At 42.8% G+C, this 24,748-nt stretch overlaps 1 protein-coding gene across 3 annotated transcripts in view; it reads left to right on the top strand.

The window, feature by feature from the left end:
- Positions 1-24,748, top strand: part of KIAA1109 (KIAA1109 ortholog) — a 147,618-nt gene that overhangs the window by 114,617 nt on the left and 8,253 nt on the right. For 2 of the 3 annotated variants that reach the window (XM_036241409.1, XM_036241411.1), the window contains 18 exons: positions 576-699; positions 3,778-3,887; positions 4,603-4,693; positions 7,606-7,856; positions 8,401-8,616; positions 10,008-10,185; positions 10,715-10,907; positions 13,245-13,406; positions 13,851-13,990; positions 15,054-15,255; positions 16,321-16,521; positions 17,126-17,305; positions 18,955-19,092; positions 19,696-19,953; positions 20,999-21,149; positions 21,551-21,708; positions 21,819-22,011; positions 22,224-22,441. In XM_036241409.1, coding sequence (XP_036097302.1) covers positions 576-699; positions 3,778-3,887; positions 4,603-4,693; positions 7,606-7,856; positions 8,401-8,616; positions 10,008-10,185; positions 10,715-10,907; positions 13,245-13,406; positions 13,851-13,990; positions 15,054-15,255; positions 16,321-16,521; positions 17,126-17,305; positions 18,955-19,092; positions 19,696-19,953; positions 20,999-21,149; positions 21,551-21,708; positions 21,819-22,011; positions 22,224-22,441 — 3,164 coding nt within the window. The remainder of the gene's footprint in view (positions 1-575; positions 700-3,777; positions 3,888-4,602; positions 4,694-7,605; positions 7,857-8,400; positions 8,617-10,007; positions 10,186-10,714; positions 10,908-13,244; positions 13,407-13,850; positions 13,991-15,053; positions 15,256-16,320; positions 16,522-17,125; positions 17,306-18,954; positions 19,093-19,695; positions 19,954-20,998; positions 21,150-21,550; positions 21,709-21,818; positions 22,012-22,223; positions 22,442-24,748) is intronic. The other variant, XM_036241410.1, reaches the window with a different exon arrangement.

Below are 24,748 nucleotides of genomic sequence, written 5' to 3'. Positions count from 1 at the left end.
TTGGAAAATTTTGAAATTTTTGTTTTCTCAGAGGTGATAGTCATGCCTCCTCTTTTCTAATCTTTGTACACCTGTATTTATATATATATTTTTTTGCATGCAAAAACTTTACACAAATATGTGCATTTTGTACAGTGGAAGTTATCACCTAAAAACTTGTTTGTCATTTAGTTCTGACACAATGATTTACATTTTCCTGTTGACTTACATGACAGTTTGAGTTTGTTCTTGCGGGGGGCGGGGGATGACTTGAAGCAAATATGTTTCCTTCCTTAAACTCTTCCTAGAGGCTTGACTTGCAGGCCGACTTTCACGTGCAGGCAGGATTCTGCTGCAGATTGTGCACAGCGCCACCCGCTGGTCCCAGGGGCTCGACGCAGGAGTGAGCAGGACCATTTCCTCTCACGACAGAGCGAGCTTGGTTGAGCTCATGAGGGTCAGCTTCATGAGCGACTTTGGCGTGTTCAGATATAATCTGATATCCTGAAAAGTGAAGGAATTAAAAAGGAGGAAGTAAAAATCAGTCTTATTTTGTAACTTCTTTACATTAACTGCCAAATTTGTTTTTTATCCAGAAAATTAGGTGCAAGTGAAGGAACCATCAACCAAGAAATCCAGCGTTACCAGCAGTTAGAATCTGTTGCTGTGAATGACATTCGAAGAGACGTTCGTAAAAAGTTACGGCGGTCCAGTATGCGAGTGAGTCAACATTTGCCAAGAAGCTTATTGAACTAAACCTTTTCTTTCTTTTTTCTTTTTTTTTGTAAGCAATTTTCTTTTTTCTATTTTTATTAATTTATTTTTGTTACAGATGTTTCTCCTTTCCCCCTCCATGACATCCCCCTCCCCATCCCGCCCTCCCCCCACCTGTGCCTCAGCATTGTTGTCTATGTCCATTGGTTACACATGCGCATAAGTTCTTTGGTTTATCCTCCCGTCCCCCTTCTTTGAGGTTTGTCAGTCCGAACTGTATTCCTTTCTATGTCTCTGGGTCTGTTTTGTTAATCAGTTTATTTTGTTCATTATATTCTGCAAATAAGTGAGATTATGTGGTATTATGCTAAGCGAAATAAGCCAATCAGTGAAGTAAATTTTTTCTTTTTATGAAACTTTCTGATGCTATTTCTGTTGTTCTCTTTCTTCCTCTGTTGCTGGTGATGATGCCTCCGGATTTGCATAGCTCTCATATGTGCACCATGCAGCACTCAAGTACTTTATGTCCAACAACCCATCAAACCCTGCAGCAGCCCTGTGAGGAGTTTGTACCATTCTCTCCGTTTTAAAGAGGAGGAAATGGAGATAGAGAGAGATCAAGTAATTTGATCAAGGTTATACACCAGCAATCCCCATGGAGCCAAGAATCAAACCCAACACTGGGACTCTACAGTCCCTGCCCTTAGTCACTATGTTTTGTCTGCCTTTCATGAAGTCACACTTCTTTTTAGTGTGTACCTCAAATGTGAAGTCTTTGAGATGTCCTACCCCACCCCATTCCCAACAGCTGACTTGGCCTCTCTGCACCTCCTTCTTACTTTACCATGTGTTTGTTCAGTTGCCTCTGTTAGAGTTTGAGTATCTTAAAGAGCAAGTTATTTATCTTTGACCCAACGACCTACCACATTTTCTGGGATTCAGTTCAGTTCCTGAACAACTGAAATAAATATATAGCTATACACATATAGTAGGAAATAATTATAAAACTTATTCAAATGGAGGTAGGTTGCTTTAGGTCAAGGTGATCTTATTAGTGGAGAAATTACTTTTAAAAAATATATAATTGGGTTCTTAACTTTTTTTTTTAACCAGAATAAGGTTTTTGGTGACACCCCACTACATACAAGCAGATTAAGCCAGAGCTGTTGAATCAGAGAAAGGGGGAAAAGTACAAAGATCGAGCATTTATTGGCTTGAACTTTCTTCCCTTCATCACCCCCAGAGTCCCAGACAACCTGGTTTGAATACTGTTCTAAATTATTTAAATTAAAGATAAAATCCAATTTGAGTTATTCATCACTGGCTTCTGATACTAATAAATGGGTAGAGATGATCTATAATACATAGTTCTGTATTAAAACCTTTGGTACTATGTACCTAATAATCATACAATATAGTTAAAATAATGCTTGCATAGTATTTGTAAGGTAGCTTATACTTGGTAGTCGACTGTTAAAAATGAAACTAGGGACCCTGGCCGGTTTGGCTCAGCGGTTAGAGCATTGACCTGCAGTCCAGAGAGACCCGGGTTCGGTTCCCGCTAAGGGCATGTACCTTGGTTGCAGTTTGTCCCGGCCCTGGTTGGGGTTGTGTGGGTGGCAGCCACTTGATGTGTCCCTTTGATGGTGATGTTTCTCTCTCTCTCTCTTCCTCTCTCTCCCTCCTAATCTATCTGAACAAAAAATGGAAAAATGTTCTCAGGTGAGGATACAAAGTAAAAAAATAAAACTAGGTAGAGAGGATTGGGGAAATGATTTAATTAATTAATTTTTTTTGTTGTTAATCCTCACCCAAGGATATCTTTCCATTGATTATTTTTACTTTTTTTATGTTTATCATGCCTTTTTTTTTTTTTTGCAATTTTTATTCATTTATTTTGTTAAAGATGTTTCTCCTTTTTCCCTCCTAGAAACCCTCCTCCCGATCCCATTGATTCTTTTTAGAGAGAGTGGAAAGGAGGTAGGGAGAGAGAGAAACATTGATTGGTTGCCTCCTGCATAACCCTGGCTAGATGAACCTGCAACCCAAGTTCGTGTCCTCGACTGGGTATCAAACCCTTGACCCTTTGGTCCAAGGGCTGACCCTCTAACCACTGAGCCAAACCAGCCGGGCAGGATTGGGGAAATGAGTGAAACGTGTGTGTTGCTAACATCTGTCCCTGGCGTTTCCCCTCACTGCCCTGGTAACCCTTGTATCGCACATCACCGTATGGAGTCCTTCCATGGCGCCCCGTCTCCCATCTGGAAAAGAGGGCTTCGGTATCCTTTGAGACGACATGGAGGGACCTGGAAAGTATTATCCTAAGTGAAAGAAGCCAAGCAGAAAAAGACAAATACCACATGATCTCACTTATATACGGAATATAATGAACATAACAGTCTGTGGAATACAGTAGACCCAGACACATGGAAGTAGGGCACAGACTGACATCCCTCAGAAGAGGGGATGGGGGTTGGGGGGTGGGAAGAGATAAACCACAGAACTTATATGCATGTATGCGTGACCAATGGACATGGACAACTAAGCCGGAGACAGGGTGGAGGGGGGTGGGGTGGGGGATGCCAATGGGGTAAAAAGGTAAAATATCTGTAACAAAAAAATAAATAAAAATTCATAAAATAAAAAAAAGCAATGGAAAAAAAAAAGAAAAGAGGGCTTCAGAGACGGGGCGTGTTCAGGTCACCCCGTCCGCTCCTTTGCCATAGTGGAGAGTCCTGTCTCAGGTGTCCTTAGGTGGTGCTTGAAGTGATTGGTGGTCTTTTCCTCTTTGCTTGTAATTCTCACGTCCTTTTCTCTTCCTTTTTAATCTTTTCCTTTCTTCTCGTATTGTTGCTGTACCCGGCAGCCCGCTCCCAGTCTGCTCCTCTCTCAGCCCAGCTGTTGGCTGTACTTTCCCTGCACAGCTCTCCTGACAGACGCAGAACTAACGAGCGGCCGGCTCATGTCCTACTTGGATCTGCCCACATTGTTAAGTGACACTTAAAGTCACTTGTCATCGACCTGGGGAAATGGCGCCCTTGTTCATAGCAGTTTATAGTCACCCTCTTCCTCTCCCTTCATCAGGCTGCTTCCCTCAAGGATAAGTGGGGTTTGGGCTACAAACCGAGCTACAACCGGTCGAAGAGCATCTCCGCTTCCGGAAGACCACCTCTGAAGCGAATGGAAAGGGCGAGGTAACGCTGCTCCAGCCAGCGGGCGCGCCGCCCGGCTGCTGTCCAGGCCCTGCTCTTCACTGTGTCCCGTGGGGCTGATGAGCTAGCACAGCGGGCGTGCCGCCCGGCTGCTGTCCAGGCCCTGCTCTTCACTGTGTCCCGTGGGGCTGATGAGCTAGGACAGCGGGAGTGGGTCCCTCCGGCAAATTCCGGCCCTGCTGGGTGCTGTCGCACCGAGAAGGTTGAGGGATTCTTCTGTCACACTTATGCCACAGTCATCGTGTGCTTTTCAGGAATGAAGCCCATTGCTTTTTGGACAAGTTTATGTGTAAATTTATAGACTATCCAGAGACATGAAAATGTGCCCATTAGTAGCTGCTGCTCCTCTACATTTGTCATTTTAGAAGATGTGATTTCATACAGATTCAGCATATGAAAAAATGGAAAATTTTATGTATTGAAGAAAAATACTGTTTTACTAGTAAATGAGCACTATAAAGTAATAATTGTAAATTCTTTTTTATATGGTTGACTTTTAGAAACTGTGTCAACAGAACATTGAATTATTTTTATGGGATGCTAAAGGTTAAGAAATGCAATACCAAAAGTAGAATCCTTGAGTAAGGAAATATTTAGAAATAGAACATAATGTCATTAAGTGGACTGTTTATAAAGTCCATGGATTTTTTTAAAAATCGGAATGTCAGTGTTTTCTAACTTTATGTTTCACTCATAGTTCCCGAGTAGGAGAGCCCGAGGAGCTCCCAGAAATCCGTGTGGATGCAGCGTCGCCTGGGCCCAGAGTCACGTTCAGCATCCAAGACACGGTAAGAGAGACGCTGGCTAGACCCGCAGTGCTGGGCAGTCGCAGACGAATAGCTAGACCGTTGCAGAACGCTGGTTCCTGCCTGCGTCCGCGTGTGCACTGATGGTCGGAGCACCCTGCTTACCAGCGGCAAGGCGCCGCCCACATGTTTAGTGCTTTGTGTGTAGAATCAAGACAGCTGTTTGTTCTTAGGTAGAAATGTTTTCTTGAATAATTTTTCTTTTCATTACAAATCCAAATTAAACTAGGTCTTATACGCAAATGTAAATGTGGAATGTTTATACTTAATGTGTTTTATTACTTATGTATTTAAGTGTAGAATATATAGAGATAATAGCAGATATAAGAAGTGAAAAAGTCAGCTTTAAAGTTGTATTCTAATTTTATAGCATATTAAAAATGTTTGTTTTATTGTATATTTACTTTTAAGCCATTGTTTCTATTTTTGTGAGTAAATTTTTTTAAGTTGAGAAAAAAACCGTTTGGGGAGGCACACCACAGTCTAGCTGTCCTGGGGAAGGGTATTTTCAGGTGCTTCTTAAGAGTAACATAAAGTCTGCTTTAAAACTAATTAACCACCCTGGAAATTGCTTTCAAAATGCCTTCCTCTCATTTCATACTAAACTCAGACCTCCAAAATATTTTGCATAAAGGTTTAAGATTGTTTGGTTAATAAGCTCTTGCATAAATATATTTTAGTGTTATACTTCTTTAGAGTTTAATATTAATTATTCTTCAAAATTAAAAGTCTTAATGAAATTACCAAATCAACTCAATGAAATTATAAACCAAAAAATGCAATTTTATTATAGTTATTTGCCCCATATTCAACTGCAAAATGAATATTTTCTTTTAAAAAATTAGTTAACTAGTTCAAACTAAAATCAAACCTGAGAACAAATTAATCATTGAATAAACATTTCTTTTGAGTCATTGGTATAAAAAAATGTATAAAAACAATCTATTTAGAAAATTATTCTCATGTTCAAAACAGTATGGAAAATGCGCCATACAGTCATAATTTAGAAGTCAAATTAACATTTTCATGAGCTGTATATTTTCCCTAAATATGTCATAAAAGTAAAATTGAATTTTTAAAAAGTGCCTGTATACCAGTTATGTAAACCTTCATCTAGAACTTTTCTATAAGGTTACTTTAATTTTTTTTTTTAATCCTCACCCAAGGACATTTTTCCATTCATCTTCAGATAGAGCAGAAAGGAGGGAGAGAGGAAGAGAGAGGGAGAAACATCGATGTGAGAGAGACACATTAATTGGTTGCTGCCAAACCAGCCAGAGCCCTGTCAGGTTACTTTCAAGCTGACACTTACTCCACATATATTGTTTTTCTTCCCCTACCGTTTAAGCTCAAGTCTCAATTCTATATCCCACAGTTCCACTGGATTCAGTGACACTGAATTTGGTTTTAGAACTATTAGATTATAACACAGTGAGCTTGATAAACATGTCCTTTTTCTAAAACTGAACTTGGAGATAAATCATTTACTGTGAACTGAGTGGGTTCTACTAATTAAGATGATTTTTCCCTGTCTGACATTTTCAAGTGGATATAACTGACAAGTGACATGATATCATTGTAGGTAGACAGCATAATGGTTCAATGTATGTACATATTGGGAAAGGATTAAGTGATTCTTAAGTGCATTAATATTTGAAATGATTCAAGTCGTATTTTTTGTTGTTTTTGTTTTTTATCCTCACCCGAGGACATTTTTCCATTTTTTGTTCAGATAGAGTAGGAGGGAGAGAGAGAGAAACATTGATGTGAAACATCCAGTGTCTGCCTCTCGCACAACCCAACCAGGGCCGGGGACAAATTGCAACCACGGTACATGCCCTTAGCGGGAACCAAACCTGGGTCTCTCTGGACTGCGGGCCGATGCTCTAACCGCTGAGCCAAACCGGCCAGGGCTCAAGTTGTGTTTTTAAATAGCATTGTACACTGTTTATAAAAAGCAGTACATAAAAGTTATAAATTCCAAAACACATCATTAGGCATTGTTAATAGAAAATAAATATAAAACAAAGGGATTTTATTCATCTAAACTTTTACTATTTTTAAAAATTGAAGATGTTCTGATAGAATCTGATTTACTTATTTACTAAATAACATGCATATAATAAAAAGTGAAGAAAAGCTGAATCCTGCAAATGTTTGAAATTTTGAATTAGGAAATTAGAATTTCACTAGGTGTATAATATAGTAGCAGCAATAAGTTGCTTCCCTGGAACAGCATAATTGACAGAGAGTGATCACATTCTCAAGGGATAGTCAGACAACTCTCAAAATTGGGAATCGAAAGTAGGTCATAGGAAGTTTTGCTGTTTCTTTGACCTACTTAAACACAATGGCCACAGGGTGCAATCCTCAATTTGTGACATGATGGGTATACAAACTATGCACAGCATTCCTAAGTTTGATGGATAAATGTGTCTGTTTCCAAAGTGATTTGCTTTTGTCAGCCATTCGGGCCTCATTCGTATGGGGCATACCTAGGCCAGGCCCCTGCAAGAGCTGTAACTGCTCGAGGGTGCACGGTCCATCGCTGGTGCCCTCCTGTCCTCTGATTACAGCCGATCCTTGTTTCCTTGTCTCCGCAGCGTGTCTAACTTACACTTGTACTAGCTGCTATGATGGTCTATGCTTCTCTGAGTCAAGTTTCGCTCTGGTGTCAGTATGTCAGTGGTGTGACTTTCTGTGGTTTGACCTTCCGCTTCCTTCTCTGCTGCACCATTTCATAAGTTCATGAATCTGACCTTTCTTTCCATTCAGAGTGAGGAAATTCGACTCTGAGACAAGTTTTAAATGCTTAAGCATACATCGTTTTCTTTTTTCATCGAGAAGAGATTCATAATGTGAACCTGATTCACGTTTTCTCTTTTTACCATTAGTTTCCCGAGGAGACAGAACTGGACCTTCTGTCAGTCACCATCGACGGTCCCTCCCATTACTCATCCACCAGCGAAGGGTCGCATTCTGTGTTCAGTTCTCCCAAAACTCCAGGCTTTTCACCAGGTGTCGCTTTTCAACCTGAAGACGGTCGACGAGATGACAGTATGTCTTCCACAAGTGAAGATTCTGAGAAGGAAGAGAAGGATGAGGACCACGAGAGGGAAAGGTTTTATATTTACAGGAAACCCTCGTGAGTAGCCTTTATGTGTTAAGATCCTTGGGTAGCATTTCTGAATCTAGAACTGAGCTTAAAGCATTATATATAACTTAACTTTCACAGAAAAACATCTTGATGTGCTTAACGGAGTGAGACTAAGAGACATGTCCATGGTTTACTAATGTAGTTTAGTTCTATATGCATTGTTTTGTTCTTTTCCTGTACTTCTGTCTTTTAATAAAATCTTGGAGGATTACAAAGTTCCATCTCCTCCCAAATGCAGACTGGTGCACATACTCATATTCCGCCTCCCTTGCACGGTGGTCCTGCCTGTGTCCTCGGCACCCAGCCCACAACCAGGCACACAGCAGTAGCTCTCAGAACATCCATGTGGAATGAAATGTGATGGTGACACGTAGGAAAAACTTCATTTAGTGTGAGCTAGTTGAGTATTTTGTGTGACTTTATAAACTAGCACAGTTTATTTGTAGACTGTTGCTCACACGGCCTGTCGGAGAACAGTTTGTTAAAAGCTGACCACTCACTGCAACATGATGACCAGTGGTTCTTTCTGCAGACACACGTCTCGTAAGAAAGCCACAGGCTTCGCTGCTGTGCATCAGCTGTTCACAGAGCGCTGGCCCACAGCTCCCACCAGCCGGAGCCTCGGCGGCACAGCCACAGAGAGAAATATCGACTTTGAACTTGACATTCGGGTTGAAATTGATAGTGGAAAATGTGTGCTTCACCCAACCACCCTCCTACAAGAACACGATGATATAAGCTTGAGGAGGTAAGAAACTGGTCAGAAGAGGGGCCGTGTCATTTCTTGGTTAGAAACACTATTTATATGGTATAAACACATTTTCCCCACTTCCCGAAATGCAGATTTAAAGAGGAGATTTAATCATACTTACAATGTTTGAGTGGTTATTTGTACAGTATACTATTTCTTTAGATAATTGTATAATTTTTTTGGCAACTAGAAATGAATGATTAAGATCCTAGAAAATTATTTAATTAAAATAGTTTCATCTTTGGGATTTTCTTTTAAACAAATATGACTTTCTTGGCTGGTCTCTGTCCTTGCATTATGCATGCTTCTGCTTTAGAGAGCGATGCAGAGCTCGCACTGTTTGGTTGTTGAGAGTGAAATGGGAAAGACGTAAGAGAGGCGGGGCAGCTGCACGCGGGCTTCCCCGTGCGGGACATCCTGGTGTAAGTGCAGCTGCGCCATTTGTGTCCATCGACGATCATCAGTACTGTGAACAGGTGGATGTTAGACTATTTTTCTTTGAAACTTTGTTTTGCTTTTTTTTTTCCTAATCTAAAGGAATTATGAGAAGATAATAATGATTGGGTGGGTGGGTGGGAAGGTAGATGGAACCAGAGGGCAGCTGCTGACAGTCCTTGAAGCTGGGAGAAGGATTATGGGTTCATTACACCATCTGCTTACTTTTTCTAAGTTTGAAATGTTCTATAATAAAAGGTCTTTAAATGGTCTGTTTGTCTAAGGAGGCTTTTATGAAGTCACAGGATAAAAAGTTAAATTCTTAGAAAGGTAGTAGTGATGATAAAAGATGACTTTATTTATTTTGGGTTGAATCATCATAAACCACAATAACTTGCTAGTATTCCACTGATTTTTGTTTTGTTTTCTTTTTTTAAATCCTCACCCGAAGATATCTTTCCATTGATTTTCAGATAGAGTGGGAGGGAAAGAGAGAGAGAAACGTCGATGTGAGAAGACACATTGATTGGTTGCTACCCACATGACCCCAACCAGGGCCGGGGATCAAACCACAACCCAGGTCCTTGCCCTTGACCAGAATTGAACACGAGACTGGTTCATGGGCCGACGCTCTAACCACTCAGCCAAATTGGCCAGGGCTTTTCCACTGTTTTTACCTTTGTAAAGGGCATTTTTGTTTGGTTCATCCTACTATGTTCACGTGAAATGGTTGCGACCTCAGGTGAGAGTAAAGGTAAGTGCGCAGACAGTGCAGCAGAAATGCACGTGCGAGGTGTTACCCGTGCAGTCTGAGGCCGCGCAGTCTGAGCTCTCTCCACCTCACTGCCGAGGGTGGCATTCTGTTTACCGCGCCAACAGCAGCTTGATGTTAACCAGCAGCAAAGGAGAGACATGTCCTTTTTTAGAAAGATAAAACATTTTTTTGTTTATAGGAGTTATGATAGAAGTTCCAGAAGTTTAGATCAAGATTCTCCTTCGAAAAAGAAGTTTCAAACTAATTATGCTTCTACCACCCATTTAATGACTGGCAAGAAAGTGCCATCGTCCCTGCAGACCAAGCCGAGTGACCTGGAGACAACAGTCTTCTACATCCCTGGCGTCGATGTAAAGGTACAGACCTCACTGTCTAGGATGTGGGTTAGATAACTAGTATCAGTGTTATTTTCAAACCGTACATGCACTTCCTTCACCAACTGTATTGAAATGATCCTTCCCGACATTTTTCTCTAACATGAGCATCTGCAGTGCGGTTGTCACTTTAGACAGCTTTCCCCACAACACTGGGGCAGAAAGAAGCTGATTATATTTCTCATACGTTGATCTCATAACATGTTTGCTAAGCTTACCTAGTGTGACTTTATTAGACAAATATATTTTAGGTTCTAGAATCACAAAACCCTAGAATGTTAAGCTAGAAATAACTTTAAATGTTATAAGCGGGTGGGGGTGGGGAGGCCTTTATAATTTAGAAAATGAAAGAAAGCTAAGAAACTTGCTGGGGTCACAGAGCTAACTTATAAATGTGGGACCTGGGTCTTCTGACTCCCGGGCCCATGTTTGTTCTACACATTTTCTTGTATTTCTTGGTTTTTCTCATCCGTGTGATGTTAACTTTGAAAGTGTTATTTTTTCAATACAGTTGCATTACAATTCCAAGACGCTGAAGACTGAATCGCCTAACGCCTCCAGAGGGTCTTCCTTGCCCAGAACACTCTCCAAAGAGTCCAAGCTGTCCGGTATGAAAGATAGCGCCGCCTCTCCTCCTTTACCTTGCACTGTCCAGAGCAAGACTAACACCTTACTTCCTCCCCAGCCCCCACCTCTTCCCTCAGGTACTGAAGGAAAATGTACTTGGCTTTTATTTTGTTTCATAACTTAATGTTTAGTCATCACCGACTTGCTCTAGTGAAACTTCAAATGCACATGTTTAAGAACAGAGGAAATAAACCCTGGCCAGTTTGGCTCAGCGGTTAGAGCATCGGCCTGTGGTCCAGAGAGACCCAGGTTTGTTCCCGCTAAGGGCACGTACCTCGGTTGCAGTTTGTCCCTGGCCCTGGTCGGGTCGTGCGGGTGGCAACCACTTGATGTGTCCCTTTCACGTCGATGTTTTTCTCTCCCTCTCGCTCCCACTCTATCTGAACAAAGAATGGAAAAATGTCCTCCGGTGAGGATTAAAAAAAAAATAAAAGAACAGAGGAAATAGACTTAATAATGATTGTACAAAATTTGTAGGTGGAAGTGTAAGCCAACTACTTTGGGCTATTTTTCAAGTTGTTATTATCTTAGAATATCAGTTGTTAAAATAAACTTAATATATGTACTTATTTTTTTAGATCTGTGCATATTTGGAAAAAGTTATATGTTGTTTCCGTTTGGGAGCTGATGATATAGATGGGAATATCAGACTTACACAAGACAGTGTACACTGGGCTTGACCACATACATTATCCATCAGTGCATCACACATTACCCACAACTTGGTGGCTTATAGCCTCAGACATGGTTTCTGTGGCTCACAGATTCAAGAGCAGTTTGGCTGAGTGGGTCTTTACGAAGATGCTGGCAAGATGTTGGCAAGGGCTGTGCCATCTGCATGCTTGGCTGGGTCTGGGATATCTGCTTCGATCCTGTCCCGTGGCACATGGCTGGCAAACTGCCTCAGTCCTCTGCTGGGCTGCTGGAGTGTTCTCCTGGCAGGGCAGCAGGGGTCCCTCAAAAGGAGGGATCACAGAAAAAACATTGCTGAAGCAGCCCCATCTTTTATGGCCTCAGAAGTCACATGCCATCCCTTCCGCAGTGTCTGTTGATCCTGCAGCTCAGCCCTGCTCAGTTTGGGAGGGAGCCACACAGGAGGCCAGGACCATTGGAAGCTGTTCTGGAATCTGAGTACCATGCCACGTGAATAGCACCTTACCTGTATAGAATTTCCAAAATGGGGAATGTCAGACTGGACAATAATTACAGTCGGCCCTCGTTTATCGCGGTCAATCAGTTCCAGACTCTACTGCAATAAATGAATTTCCGCGAAGTCGGATTCTTTATTTACAGACATGTCCCTCGCCACTTCGCGCTTCGACTTCGCAGCTTCGCTCTGTCACAGATCTTTCGAACACTGTGCTGTACTGGAAACCACGGTAGAGTGCAGCTGTGAGGGTGGGGGCGCAAGGTGGCGAAGTGGCAGGACGACTGTATTCGAAACAGTTTCAGTAGGGAGATGGAACTTGATACATAATCTTTCTTATTTTTTATCCTCACCCGAGAATATTTTTTCATTTTTTTTTCCTTCAGATAGAGTGGAAGGGAGGGGGAGAAAGGGAGAGAGAGAGAGAAACATCGACATGAAAGGGACACATCGAGTGGTCGCCACCCGCACCCAACCAGAGCCGGGAACAAACTGCAACCAAGGTACATGGCCATAGTGGGAACCGAACCCTGGTCTTTCTGGACCACAGGCCAACGCTCCAACCACTGAGCCAAACTGGCCAGGGCAATACATAATCTTTTAAAATAGCAGTAATCATGATAATAATGCCAGTCTTTTTATATCATTTTCAGTTGACAAGATACACCCGTGTCCACTAAGTGCAGGACAGATATGGTTATTCCCATTTCATCAATGAGGACAGTCAAGGCTCATAGAAGTTGAATTTCCTTCCTAGGTTTACAAAACTAATATATGTTGGAGTTAGAAATCGAAGCCAAAGTTAGCTAAGTCTGAGGTGGCTATTGCACTCATTCTACTGATAGGGAAATATTTAGTGAGGTAAAGACAGCGATGGCAGCACTACAAATATGTACAAGTTGAGAACAGCAACAACACAGGGAAGCCTGAACATAAGACATTTTTCTTCACCTGTCTCAAAATATTGTCAGAGTTCTGTCTTTTTAAGTGGACAAAATAATGCTAATGAGAAACTTAGCAAAGTATAAACTTGAAAAGCTACCGAAATGTGTGAGCTAGAGCAAGTAGGCATGACTTGTGCAACCTACATTATTTGTCATTTTGTAGTCTAACTTTAATGTGCCATTTCTTTCAGCCTGCTCTCTGTTACATTCTCGTGTGGTTTTCAATATGAGGTGCTTCACCTGATTAAGCTGTCATATAATTCTCACGTGTCACAAAATTGTCATGTTTTATTAAATTCACCTCACACTCGTCAATATTGTAGCCAAAGGAAAAGGGAGTGGAGGAATCAAAACAGCCAAGCTGTACGCCTGGGTGGCTCTTCAGTCGCTGCCGGAGGAGATGGTGATCAGCCCCTGCCTGCTGGACTTCCTGGAGAAGGCGCTGGAGACCATCCCCATCACACCGGTCGAGAGGAACTGCACAAGTGAGTGTCTGCCAGGTCTGCTGCCCCGTGCACACCCTGGGCCAGTGTGCGGACGCCTGAGGCCGTTACAGATCACTGCATGACGTGCTGAGTGCTGACCAGAGAATCACAGACCTGAGCAAGAGCTTGAGAGGCCCTCTGGTCCTCATTTACAAGTGAAGAAACCAAGTCCCGTGCAGTGCGTGGCTTTCCTGCAGCCACGGCCAGTTCTGACAAATCACAGCCCTAGGTCCTGGGGTGTCTCCGAGACTGGGAAGTCCTTGGGGCCAGTGTTTGGGGTAGCAGTGGGGGTGGGGTAGGGATCGGGGTTTGGAGGAAGGAACGAGGGGTTTGACTGGGAGTGTGGCATGATGGGCCCAGAAGTAAACATGGCCGTGTGTTCATAGCCTGAGCTCAGCCCTGGCCCTGTCTAATGATAAAACTTACGACTCAATGTCTTAATAGCGGTCAGCTCCCAAGATGAAGACATGGGACATTTTGACATTCCGGACCCACTGGAAGAGTCAGCAACATCGCTGGTGTCGTCCTCCACGTCTGCTTACTCCTCCTTCCCGGTGGACGTCGTGGTCTATGTCCGCGTGCAGGTGGGACGCCTCACTTCTGCTTGTTTTAGAGAAAAATGCATTGCTTGAGTTTATTTGAACCTTTCCAACACGATTTCCCTTTGGAGTTTACTTACCCTTGGGCTCCAGACCTTTGTATGTGCCGTGGCCAATAGGTCACCAGAACCTCGGGGAAATACCTGCAGTTTTGTGTGTTTGCTTTTTCGCCAGGGGGGTTTCAGAATTCAGATCTCATGCTTTTATGAAAAAAAATACAAATATATATGTTAAAACTTTTTTTTAGCATTATATGCCTTTTTTAGTATGGCGCCTGTGTTTCTTGCCATTATGACCCTTTGAGGGCAGATATAAAGTGTAATTGAGGTATAGTCACAGTAGTGTCTTTGTTAGATTTTTGCCAAGAGTTATGTTATTTTTATTTAACATTTTATTTTAAAATGCAGTCCTGTCAATAGGCCTTTGGGAGTGTATGTTAGCATCTGATGGAGTCCATTTAGTAAGAGGATTTGAAAGCTACTCGTATCTAAACTTGAGGCTTTAGTTTACCCTCAGTTAACATTTGATGAGCAATCTCAAGAATAAAAGAAACACTAATGGTCATCTGTTCAGACCGTTTCTGTAGTAGCAGTTTGGCCAAAAGAGCTTCCTTCTGGTGTTTCGCACTAGCTTTTCCAAGAGCTAATGAAAATGTGTGACAAGTGAGGGCTTGAGAGAGGGTTGATGAAACTTCTATTAATATAAGTCTTTTTAATTTTTAGTATAGGGGAAATTACTTTCTATACTTGATTATGAACAAGTATAATGTGAATATAAACATCTTTAATGGTCTGAATTATCTAAATATCACTCAGCTATAGCTCCTCAAATACTTAGATTTTTTAAAAATGATACCATTTTGTTAACACATTGCTTATTGTCTCGTGTCTGTTTACAAAAGCTGGTGCATTATACACAAAATCCTTTTCTGTGTCAGTGTGTTTGGTACGTGTGGACTGAAATGGAAATGTAATTTTTAGAATCGAGTGTGAAATTGTTTAACCTAGAACCGTCTTTTGTTCTTGTTTTTTGGCTTTCTGTACTTTAGCCCTCACAGATCAAGTTCAGCTGTTTACCAGTATCAAGAGTAGAATGTATGCTGAAGCTGCCATCCCTGGACCTGGTGTTCTCTTCAAACCGGGGAGAACTGGAGACTTTAGGGACCACGTGTCCCACCGAGACTTTATCCCCTGGAGGTAATGCCAGTCAGAGTGGAGCAAAGGCCTCTGCAGGCAAGACGGGAACCCCAGGTAAAGAAGCCTTTTACCCACTGGTATAGAGCCAAGGACTGTCTACTGCTCGTTCAGAAGGCCTCGTGTTGTTTATGTGTAAAGCATTGTGGGCATCAGCCCGACCACCCTGACAACACTTGGTTCTCTGAGAGAGAGAGGTCTTTACTTTTTGCTTTTTATTTTATTAGCATATATGCAGGTGTCCCTTTATTTTTTTTCAATTACAGTTTCCATTCAATATTACTTTGTATTAGTGTCAAGTGTATATCATAGTGGTTAGACAATCATACATGTTACAGAGTGATTCCTCAGTAAGTCTAGTACACACCTGACACCATTCATAGTTATTATAATATTATTGACTCTATTTTCTGTACTGTACTTTACATCCCCATGACTGTTCTGCAGCTTCCAATTTGTACTTCTTAATTCCTTCACCTTTTTCACCCAGCCCTCCGTCCCCCTCCCCTCTGATAGCCATCAGTCTGATCTCTGTATCTATGTGTCTGCTTCTGTTTTGTATGTTGGTTTATTCTATTCTCCAGATTGTACATGTAAGTGAAATCATATGGTACTTGTCTTTCTCTGACTGACTCATTTCACTGAGCATAATACCCTTGAGGCCCATCCGTGCTGTTGCGAACAGTATAACTTTCTGCACCTGCGCCCTTGCTCTGCATCCACTGTTTCCTACTAGAATGTGAACTCAAGCAGTCTGATTGGACTTGTTCACAGTTTGTCCAGCCCCCCGCCCCCTCCCCTGCTTAAACCCTGACTATTCTGTGCCTCTCCCTTGGCCTGTTCCAGTGGTGCAAAGGAGAGAGGAAACAGGAATTCATGGATTTGGCTAGTCATATGTATAAATGTTTCAGGGTATTCAACCCTGTCTTACCAAGTAAATTAATTGGAAAGTACATCTAAGACCTTATTTTGTTTTCAAGGATTTAAATCTATTGGTAAGTGCATGTTTCAGTATTTCTGTTTTATTTTCAAGTCATGTTTGGTTGCTTCTTGAGATTGTGCAATGGGCTTTTTTTATTTTCTGTGGCTGATAAAGAGTTTGGATGTCTGTACTGGCGGCAGGTTCGTCAGGACTAGGCAGCCCTCTTGGCAGAAGTCGGCACAGCAGCAGCCAGTCAGATCTGACCACGTCAAGCAGCAGTTCGTCTGGGCTGAGCTTCACTGCCTGCATGTCCGACTTCTCCCTGTACGTGTTCCACCCCTACGGAGCCGGGAAACAGAAGTCTGCTGTCTCCGGCCTCACGTCCGGGTCAGGCGGCTTAGGTACGCTCGGCGCGTTGGCGTCTCTCGGTGTTAGAGCTGTGTCCAGGCTTTGGTCTTTTCAGAAGCCATGCTACCTATAGTGATGGGTGCAGAGCGAGATCAGAAACTTAGCCATGTTCCCTCTTGAAACTATCTGTCCTGTCTCTACAATACGTAGAAGTATGCAATAAATAATTCAGGTAAATGAATTGTACAAGAATTGTAAAACTCAGAATATTTTGTAAGTGATATACATATACACAGCACAGTAATTTCTTTGGATACAGGTTTATTTGGATAAGAAGTTATATTCTACAAATAGCAAATTTTTAAAGTGTGTGCATCATGTTTATTAATTTAAAATGAGATTATTTTATCATTATTATTATCACTATCATTAGTCAGAGAACTTAAATTTCACTAGTATTTCAAAGTGCAGATTTACCTCTAAAAATGCTCATTAAATTCTTGTGCTTAATTTTTTACCTCATTTAAATGATTTTAATTGATGTGTTTAATTCCAGTGTTGGATAATTTCATGGAACTAGATAGTTTTGTGTGTGTGGTATCTGCACACCTGTATGTGTAGGTATATGTACTCATGTATGTGTGTGTTTTTTTAAAGGGAATGTGGATGAAGACCCCACTTCAGTCACTGGCCGAAAAGACTCACTGAGCATAAACCTGGAGTTTGTGAAAGTGAGCCTGTCTCGGATCAGGCGCTCCGGAGGCACCTCGTTTTTTGAAAGTCAGTCTGTAAACAAGTCTGCAAGCAAAATGGACACAACGCTGATAAACATTTCTGGTATTCAGTTTTATCGTTTTTATTTTTTTGATATATTTTATTGATTTTTTTTTTTTTTTTGAGAGAGAGCGGGAGAGAGAGAGAGAAACATTGATGTGAGAAAGGAACATGTATCAGCTGCCTCCTGCACGCCCCCTACTGGGGATTGAGCCTGCAACCCGGACCTGTGCCCTGACCAGGAATCGAACCGGGACCTCTCAGTCCACAGTGGGGAGGGACATTCAATTTACTGAGCCACATCAGCCAAGCAAGTTTTATTGTTTTTAATTTAAAGATTGTTTTCCAGAATTAAATAAGGGGCTTCTTTTTAACAGTGTTCAAATATTACATTTATTTAACAAAACGAGCCTTTTAGTGATAAAGGAAAAGGGAGGAATGACAGTCCAGCCTGGGGCATGCTCTCAGCCCAGGTGATCAATGGTAGAGATAGGACTTCTAGATGAATACATAGAAGAATTACCCGCGGGCCAAAGTGCACCTAATCCAACCACCTAAAACTGCTTCCCTTAACTTCTCCTCCATGACTTGGTAAAATTTCTAATTTTTTATTTGATTTTCTAATTGCAAATTCTTAAAACACTAAAGAGGAATGAGTTAAAGATGCTCCACATGCATTTAATTTTAAATACTCAGAAGCCATCTGCCCATGGCTGGAAAGCTAGTTTCGGAGCTAGCTCTGCACGTGCACACGACTCCAGGCCGGGCCCAGGCAGCGTGGACTCTGGGCAGAGACGCCATCAGGGGTCTTCAGGAAATGGGGTGGTAGCGTCATCCCCAGTGATAACAGACAGTACTGTACACTGAACAGTCTATTGAGAAGCTAGACAAATGGGAGGCTGTTGAACTAGGCCGAGCAGCAGGGGCTGGAGGCCGGATTGTGACCGTGATAAAGGAGAAGAGGGGCGGCGTCTAGAGAAAGCGAGGAGAGTCCACAAGCTTGGGGACAGAGTGTGCGAGGAGCAGCAGACAGGATGCCTCGCACTCTCAGCCTAGGTGACGGGACAGAGAGGTCGCTAACCTAGGTAGAAAATAAAGAAGGGAGGTGCCTCTGGGGCATTAGGTGGAAGGGCGGGGTAGGCAGCTGCTGGTGGGCTGGCTGTGGGCTGAGGCCAGACTGAACCAGGTCTGGGAGACGAGGTGTGCAAGCCCCCCAGAGGCCTAGAGGAGGAATGAGGAGCGCAGCAGCTGGGCTCAGCGCGTCGCCTGCGCACAGACCAGCCCTGCCCTGCCCACAGGAAAGCAGCGGCCCCTCCACACCGCCACGTGGCTTGCAGCTGCTTTGGAGGAAGTGTGTGTCCCAGCTCATCCCGTGATCCATTTGCCATACTTGAGAAGAGCCCTGTGTTAAAGCTGAAAATTTGTCTGTAGACTGACCTTTAGACCCTCTCTGAGAATTTCATGCTAAAGTGATCATTCCAACTTGCCTTCACCTCAAAAAAGGAATAGAACTAAAGTGTTAGAACGGGCTATTTTTCTCATGTGTGGAAGGAACATATCACTTACCAATCATGCTGTGCAACTTACTTAGATATTTCATGAATTGTAGCAGTTATAATTCAGTTGTGTAATACCATGTCATATTTTGCCATGTGAAAATATTAAAGGTTTTGGAAATCTGTTCTAACAAAGTTTTTTTATTTCTGTATCAGCTGTTTGTGACATAGGTTCTGCTTCCTTTAAATATGATATGCGCCGACTCAGTGAAATTCTGGCATTTCCGAGAGCCTGGTATAGGAGAAGTATTGCAAGACGCCTCTTCCTTGGAGATCAAACTATCAATTTGCCAAGTAAGCTTGTTATGTAATTAGACTTATACATAGGTTGCTTTTAATTTTGGTTACAATTGTAACAAGATCCATGATTGGTAACACAAACTTTGTCTCACTTTGCAAGTTGTACCGGGCAGTTCATTCCCTCATTCAACAGACATCGGTGGAGCCCTCTAGTGTGCCAACCTTTACAAAAAGCTTGCCCTCTCAGAAACCTCCTTCAGCTGACATACATTTCAGCTATTCAAGTTAAAATCATGGTTAGTGAAGCATCGAAAATAGAAAGTGTTGGACACATGCTACCATATTGCATTTTTTTCTCTTGGACCTAGATTGTGTAAGTGCAAGGGAGAGTTAGCATGATAGAATACAAAACACACGCAATTCGATCTCAGTCTGTCCCATCTGTAAAATGGGAACACAGTGCCTCTCCAGTCCTTATGGTGTTTCTGTGAGAAGGAAACTGGCAAGCTGGACTCTACTCTGCATACTGTAAACCTCTGTACACTTGTCAAATAGAGAACTAGAACTGTGTGATGTGATTAGAAGTGATCGGGTGGTGACATTATTTTAGAACATGCTGATTTTTGTTCATTGTTTTTGTTTCTACTTTTCTATTAGCATCTGGCCCAGGGACACCTGATTCCATTGAAGGGGTGAGCCAACACCTTTCCCCAGAATCATCGAGAAAAGCTTACTGCAGGACCTGGGAGCAGCCCAGTCAGTCGGCCTCCTTCACCCACATGCCTCAGTCACCCACTGTGTTCACTGAGCACATGGCAAACAGCACCATGTCACCAGGGACAGCGGCCCAGAGCCTGAAATCCCCGGCGTCCATACGATCCAGGAGTGTGTCTGATTCTTCAGTTCCCCGGAGAGGTGACCCTGCTCTCTCTTATCAGTAGCCCTCCAATGCCCCCAAGATAAAAATCTTGATGAGTTACTCTCAGATTTCTGTCCCACCTGCAGGGAAGGTGGGGGAGGGGACAACAAACACTTCAAAGTGTCTGTCAGCAGAAGAGACAGCTGGGTGGCTCAGCTTGGACAGGGGTAGGGAGAGAGAGGAGTGAGCTCCAGATGGTACAGTTATTTTTCTTATTTATTTTCAATTACAGTTTACACTCAATATTATTTTGTATTGGTTTGAGTTATACAGCATAGTGGTTAGACAATCATATACTTTACAAAGTGTCCCACTGATATTTCCAGTACCTACCTGGCCCCACACATTGTCATTACAATATTATTGACTATATTTCCTATGCTGTACTTCATATCCCCATGACTTCTATAACTACCAATCTGTAATCCTCAATGCTACAGTTATTTTTAGAAGGAAAACAGTCCTGTAAAACATGTTTGATATTGAAAAAGTTCATCTTTGTATTCATTCAGTCATTCCTTTATTCACCCAGTGTTTTTTAACTCTGATGTGCTCAGCACTCTACTTGTGTCTGAACATATAAAAATGAGTGATGTGGTTCATACCACAAGGTAAGATTAGAGAACAACGAGCCAGTGCTGGATTCGAGGTGTGTGTGAGTCTGTAAGACAGAGACGGACGCAGCCTCTGCGTCTCGGAACGGCTCCCACCTCCGGGCCCTCTGTTTGACAGTTGCAACTTGGGATTCCCGCCTCTGTCGAGCGGCCCAGCGCTGACCGATCTGCGCTGCTGTCCCTCGAACACCGAATTCCGTCCTGTGACAGGCAGCCCTCACAGAACTTGTAAGCTGCAGGGGTGCGGCTGCAGCGCCTACTGAACGCCAGCAGACAGGGTCCCTTGGGCAGTGTGACAGCTATTCAACGTTAGGCTTTAACACAGGAATATATTTTCCATTTTTGGATTATAGTAATGAGTTGTTTTTGCTTTGTAATCACTGAGCATCTGTGTGAATAAATGTACATTTCATTTTTCTATTTTTAGATTCATTTTCAAAAACATCAACTCCTTTCAACAAATCAAACAAAGCAGCAAGTCAGCAAGGGACCCCGTGGGAAACACTTGTTGTGTTTGCTATCAACCTGAAGCAATTAAACGTCCAAATGAATATGAGTAATGTAATGGGAAATACAAAGTAAGCTCTTCACATACAAAGGAAATACATTTAATCATTAGTTGTGATTTTTCTTACAGTGTAATAAAGCAATTCAAAACCTTTTCCAATGATGATATTTTTGAGATGGTAAAAACAGTAGATAAAAGATATAAGTTGCTTTTTCCTGAAAATGGCTTAATCAAATCCTAAAGATACTATAATGTAAAACAACATGAACTATATATTTTAAAAAGAGAGAAAATTATAAGTAAAATAGCATAATTTTCTAGTTAAGCAAAATGCCTCATCATAAATGTTAATTAAACATTTACTAGTTTTTATGATAAACTTTTTTAAATGTTCTGAAATCATCTAACTATTGTTTTAATTTATGTCACTGGAAGCCAGATGTCTAATTAGTAACCTTTTCCTTTTTTTAGTTGGACAACGAGTGGTTTGAAGAGCCAGGGCCGCCTGTCGGTAGGAAGTAACCGTGACCGAGAGATCAGCATGTCTGTCGGGCTGGGAAGATCCCAGTTAGACTCTAAGGGAGGGGTCGTTGGAGGGACCATCGATGTCAATGCTCTGGAGATGGTTGGTATGTTGAAATTTTACAACTAAAAAATATATTGAAAAAAAGTTTTTAAAAATTGATTGTGCTGAGTTTTTCCTATTCAGTTTATCTGTGAAAACTAATTTTTATTTCAGCTCATATTTCTGAACATCCTAATCAGCAACCCAGTCACAAAATCCAGATCACAATGGGCTCCACAGAGTCCCGCGTGGACTACATGGGCTCCAGCATCCTCATGGGGATCTTCAGCAACGCCGACCTCAAGCTGCAGGACGAGTGGAAGGTGAACCTGTGCAGCGCCCTGGACTCGAGCATGAGTGATAAAAGGTGCTCGGAGCAGTAGGGCCTTCCGAACGTCACATGGCTCCGGACATGTTTTCTGTCATCCAGTGAGAAAGCACAAAGTCTTTCTCTCTCAAAACGATTCTACATTGCGCAGTTAATGTGAATAAAAAAGCCGGGGGCGGAGAGAGAATTCTTCTTGTACTTTCAAATCATCTTCTATAAGTTATATGATAACGACTCTTTTTATGTTCTAGTGAAATTTTTGTCCATGGAGATTTGAAGTGGGATATTTTCCAAGTAATGATATCAAGATCAACCACACCAGACCTGATTAAAATAGGAATGAAGCTCCAGGAATTTTTCACGCAACAGTTCGACACCAGCAAACGAGCTCTGTCTACCTGGGGACCAGTTCCTTACCTTCCACCGAAGGCAGTGACGAATAACCTGGAGAAAAGCTCACGAGAGCAGTGTAAGAGTCAGAGCTGACCTTGTAGCGCTGATCTTTCAGTGAGCACCCTGCAGCCTGCGTTTGAAGCCCTGGAGCATCTACGGGCCGTAGCTACAGTGAGCCTGTGCTCTTCCCCAGCTCACTCCGCAATGCCCCTAATTCCTACCCACGTGGGCTCCAAGGCCATTATTTGAGAAGTCACTTTTTTTTTTTAAATTCTTACCCGAGGACACTTTTCCATTGATTTTCAGATAGAGTGGGAGGGATGGCCCTGGCCGGTTTGGCTCAGCGGTTAGAGCGGCGGCCTGCGGTCCTGAGAGACCCGGGTTCGGTTCCCACTAAGGGCATGTACCTCGGTTGCAGTTTGTCCCTGGCCCTGGTCGGTTGTGCGGGTGGCAGCCATTCGATGTGTCCCTTTCACATCGATGTTTCTCTCTCTCTCTCTCTGTTCCTCTCTCCCCCCCCCCCCACTCTACCTGAACAAAAAAAAATGGAAAAATGTCCTCGGGTGAGGATAAAAAAAAACACAAAAAAACATAGAGTGGGAGGGAGGGAGTGAGGGAGAGAGAGAAACATCGATGTGAGAGAGTCATTACCTACTGGTTGCCGCCTACACAACCCCAACCAAGGCTGGGGATCAAATCACAACCGAGGGACGTGCCCTTGACTGGAATTGAACCTGAGACCCTTTGGTCCACGGGCCGACACTAACTGCTGAGCCAAACTGACCAGGGCAGAAGTCACTATTTCTCTCCTCCCCCTGCCAATCCTTCCTAAACCACCCATACCCCACGTTCCTGAGTACTAGCTGTGGCACTGCACGTGCTGCTTAAGAGCATGGGCTGCAGAATCAGCATGTCTGAGTTTGAATTTCTGAGCTGGGTCATATTAGACAGGTTGTTATTGTCACTCAGTGATTCAGTCGGCAGACCTTTATTAAGCATGCCACGTGCCTACGCACTGCTGTAGGCAAAGGAGAGCTAGTGGGTCAGGTCCTAGTCTTGTGAGGTTTACACTGCAGTGGGAGAGACAGCCCATCATTAATTTCCTAACTGAAATGCAAGACAGTTTCAGGTAGAGAATTGCTGTGGAGAGGTGTGAAGCGGGGAAGGGAACGTGAGGGTGTGAGGACAGCTATTTCAGAGGGGGCTCGGGAAGCCGTTCTCTGTGAGAGAGAGCGAGGCTGAGGGCTGGGGAGGGGCTCCCAGAGCAGGAGGAGAACTCTGAGGGTCACCAAGGTGGTCGCTGTGTGGAACAGGTGAGCAAGCAGGAAAATGTTGCACCTCAACTCAGAGAGAGAAGCCACAGATAAGAGTTTTAATATGATGAGTAGCTATTGGAGAGTTTTGAACAGATTTGATATTATTTTACTTTTTCTTAAAATACTCCTTTGTGAAGCATCACTGGCTACTGTGTAGAGAACAGACTACAGAGGGTTAAGGGTGGAGGCAAGGAGAGCACGTGTGGTCATTGCCATCATCACACACACTTACGGGCCACGGGGAGCCCGCTGTGGGAGTCCAGGCTACAGGTGGTGGCGGCTTTAACTAGCGTGATAGAGGTGAAAGTGGCAAGAAGTTGTTCAAGTCAGGATCATTTTTAATAACTTCTTATTATCACAGAAGCAATACTTGTACATTGAAAAAAACTAGACAATACATACAAGCAAAAGATAACATCCCATTTTATCCAAAAGTCATCCCTGTGAACACCTAGGAGCATGTACCTTCACCTGTATGTGCATGTGTACTTTTTACCAGAATACTGTTCATACTGTTTGGTAACCTTTTTCACTCAACAGTCTCCCACTTTCCATTTTGTTAATTTATCTCTTCTAGCCTGTGACCACATTCTGCAACTGACCTAAAATTATCCTAAAGTCTGTCCAAACGAGTATATCCACGTCAAGGTCCCAGGTTAGATCTGGTGATGTTCCTTCACGCTCTTTCGTTCCGCGCAGCCCCGACCAGCCTGGTGTGAGCGGCCGGGCCAGTGGTCCTGCAGAATGTCCTGCCTTCTAGATAGTTTCAGTTGCTTCCTCTGGTTCCATTTCCCTTGTTGTTCTACTCTAGTCCCTGCATTTCCTTTCGATTAAAATTGGTGCCAGTCATATACAAATAGAGGGGAGTGTTCCCCAGACGCCTGGCCCTGGCTCTTTAAAAGGTCCTTATCATGGAAGGTAGACAAACAGGCTCAGGGAATTGTTCTAGATTAAAAGAAACTAAAGAAACATGCAAACTAAATACGATTCCTGGTTGGATCTGGAACCAGAGCTGTGGGAAAACCACCAAAAAGGAATTGCTGCTTTACTTGCACAGTCCAGATAAA

Source organism: Molossus molossus, unplaced genomic scaffold (genome assembly GCF_014108415.1).
Source record: "Molossus molossus isolate mMolMol1 unplaced genomic scaffold, mMolMol1.p scaffold_m16_p_4, whole genome shotgun sequence".
NCBI lineage: Eukaryota > Metazoa > Chordata > Mammalia > Chiroptera > Molossidae > Molossus > Molossus molossus.
Note: the sequence above shows the minus strand (reverse complement) of the source record. Positions and strands in the feature narration are given on the sequence as shown.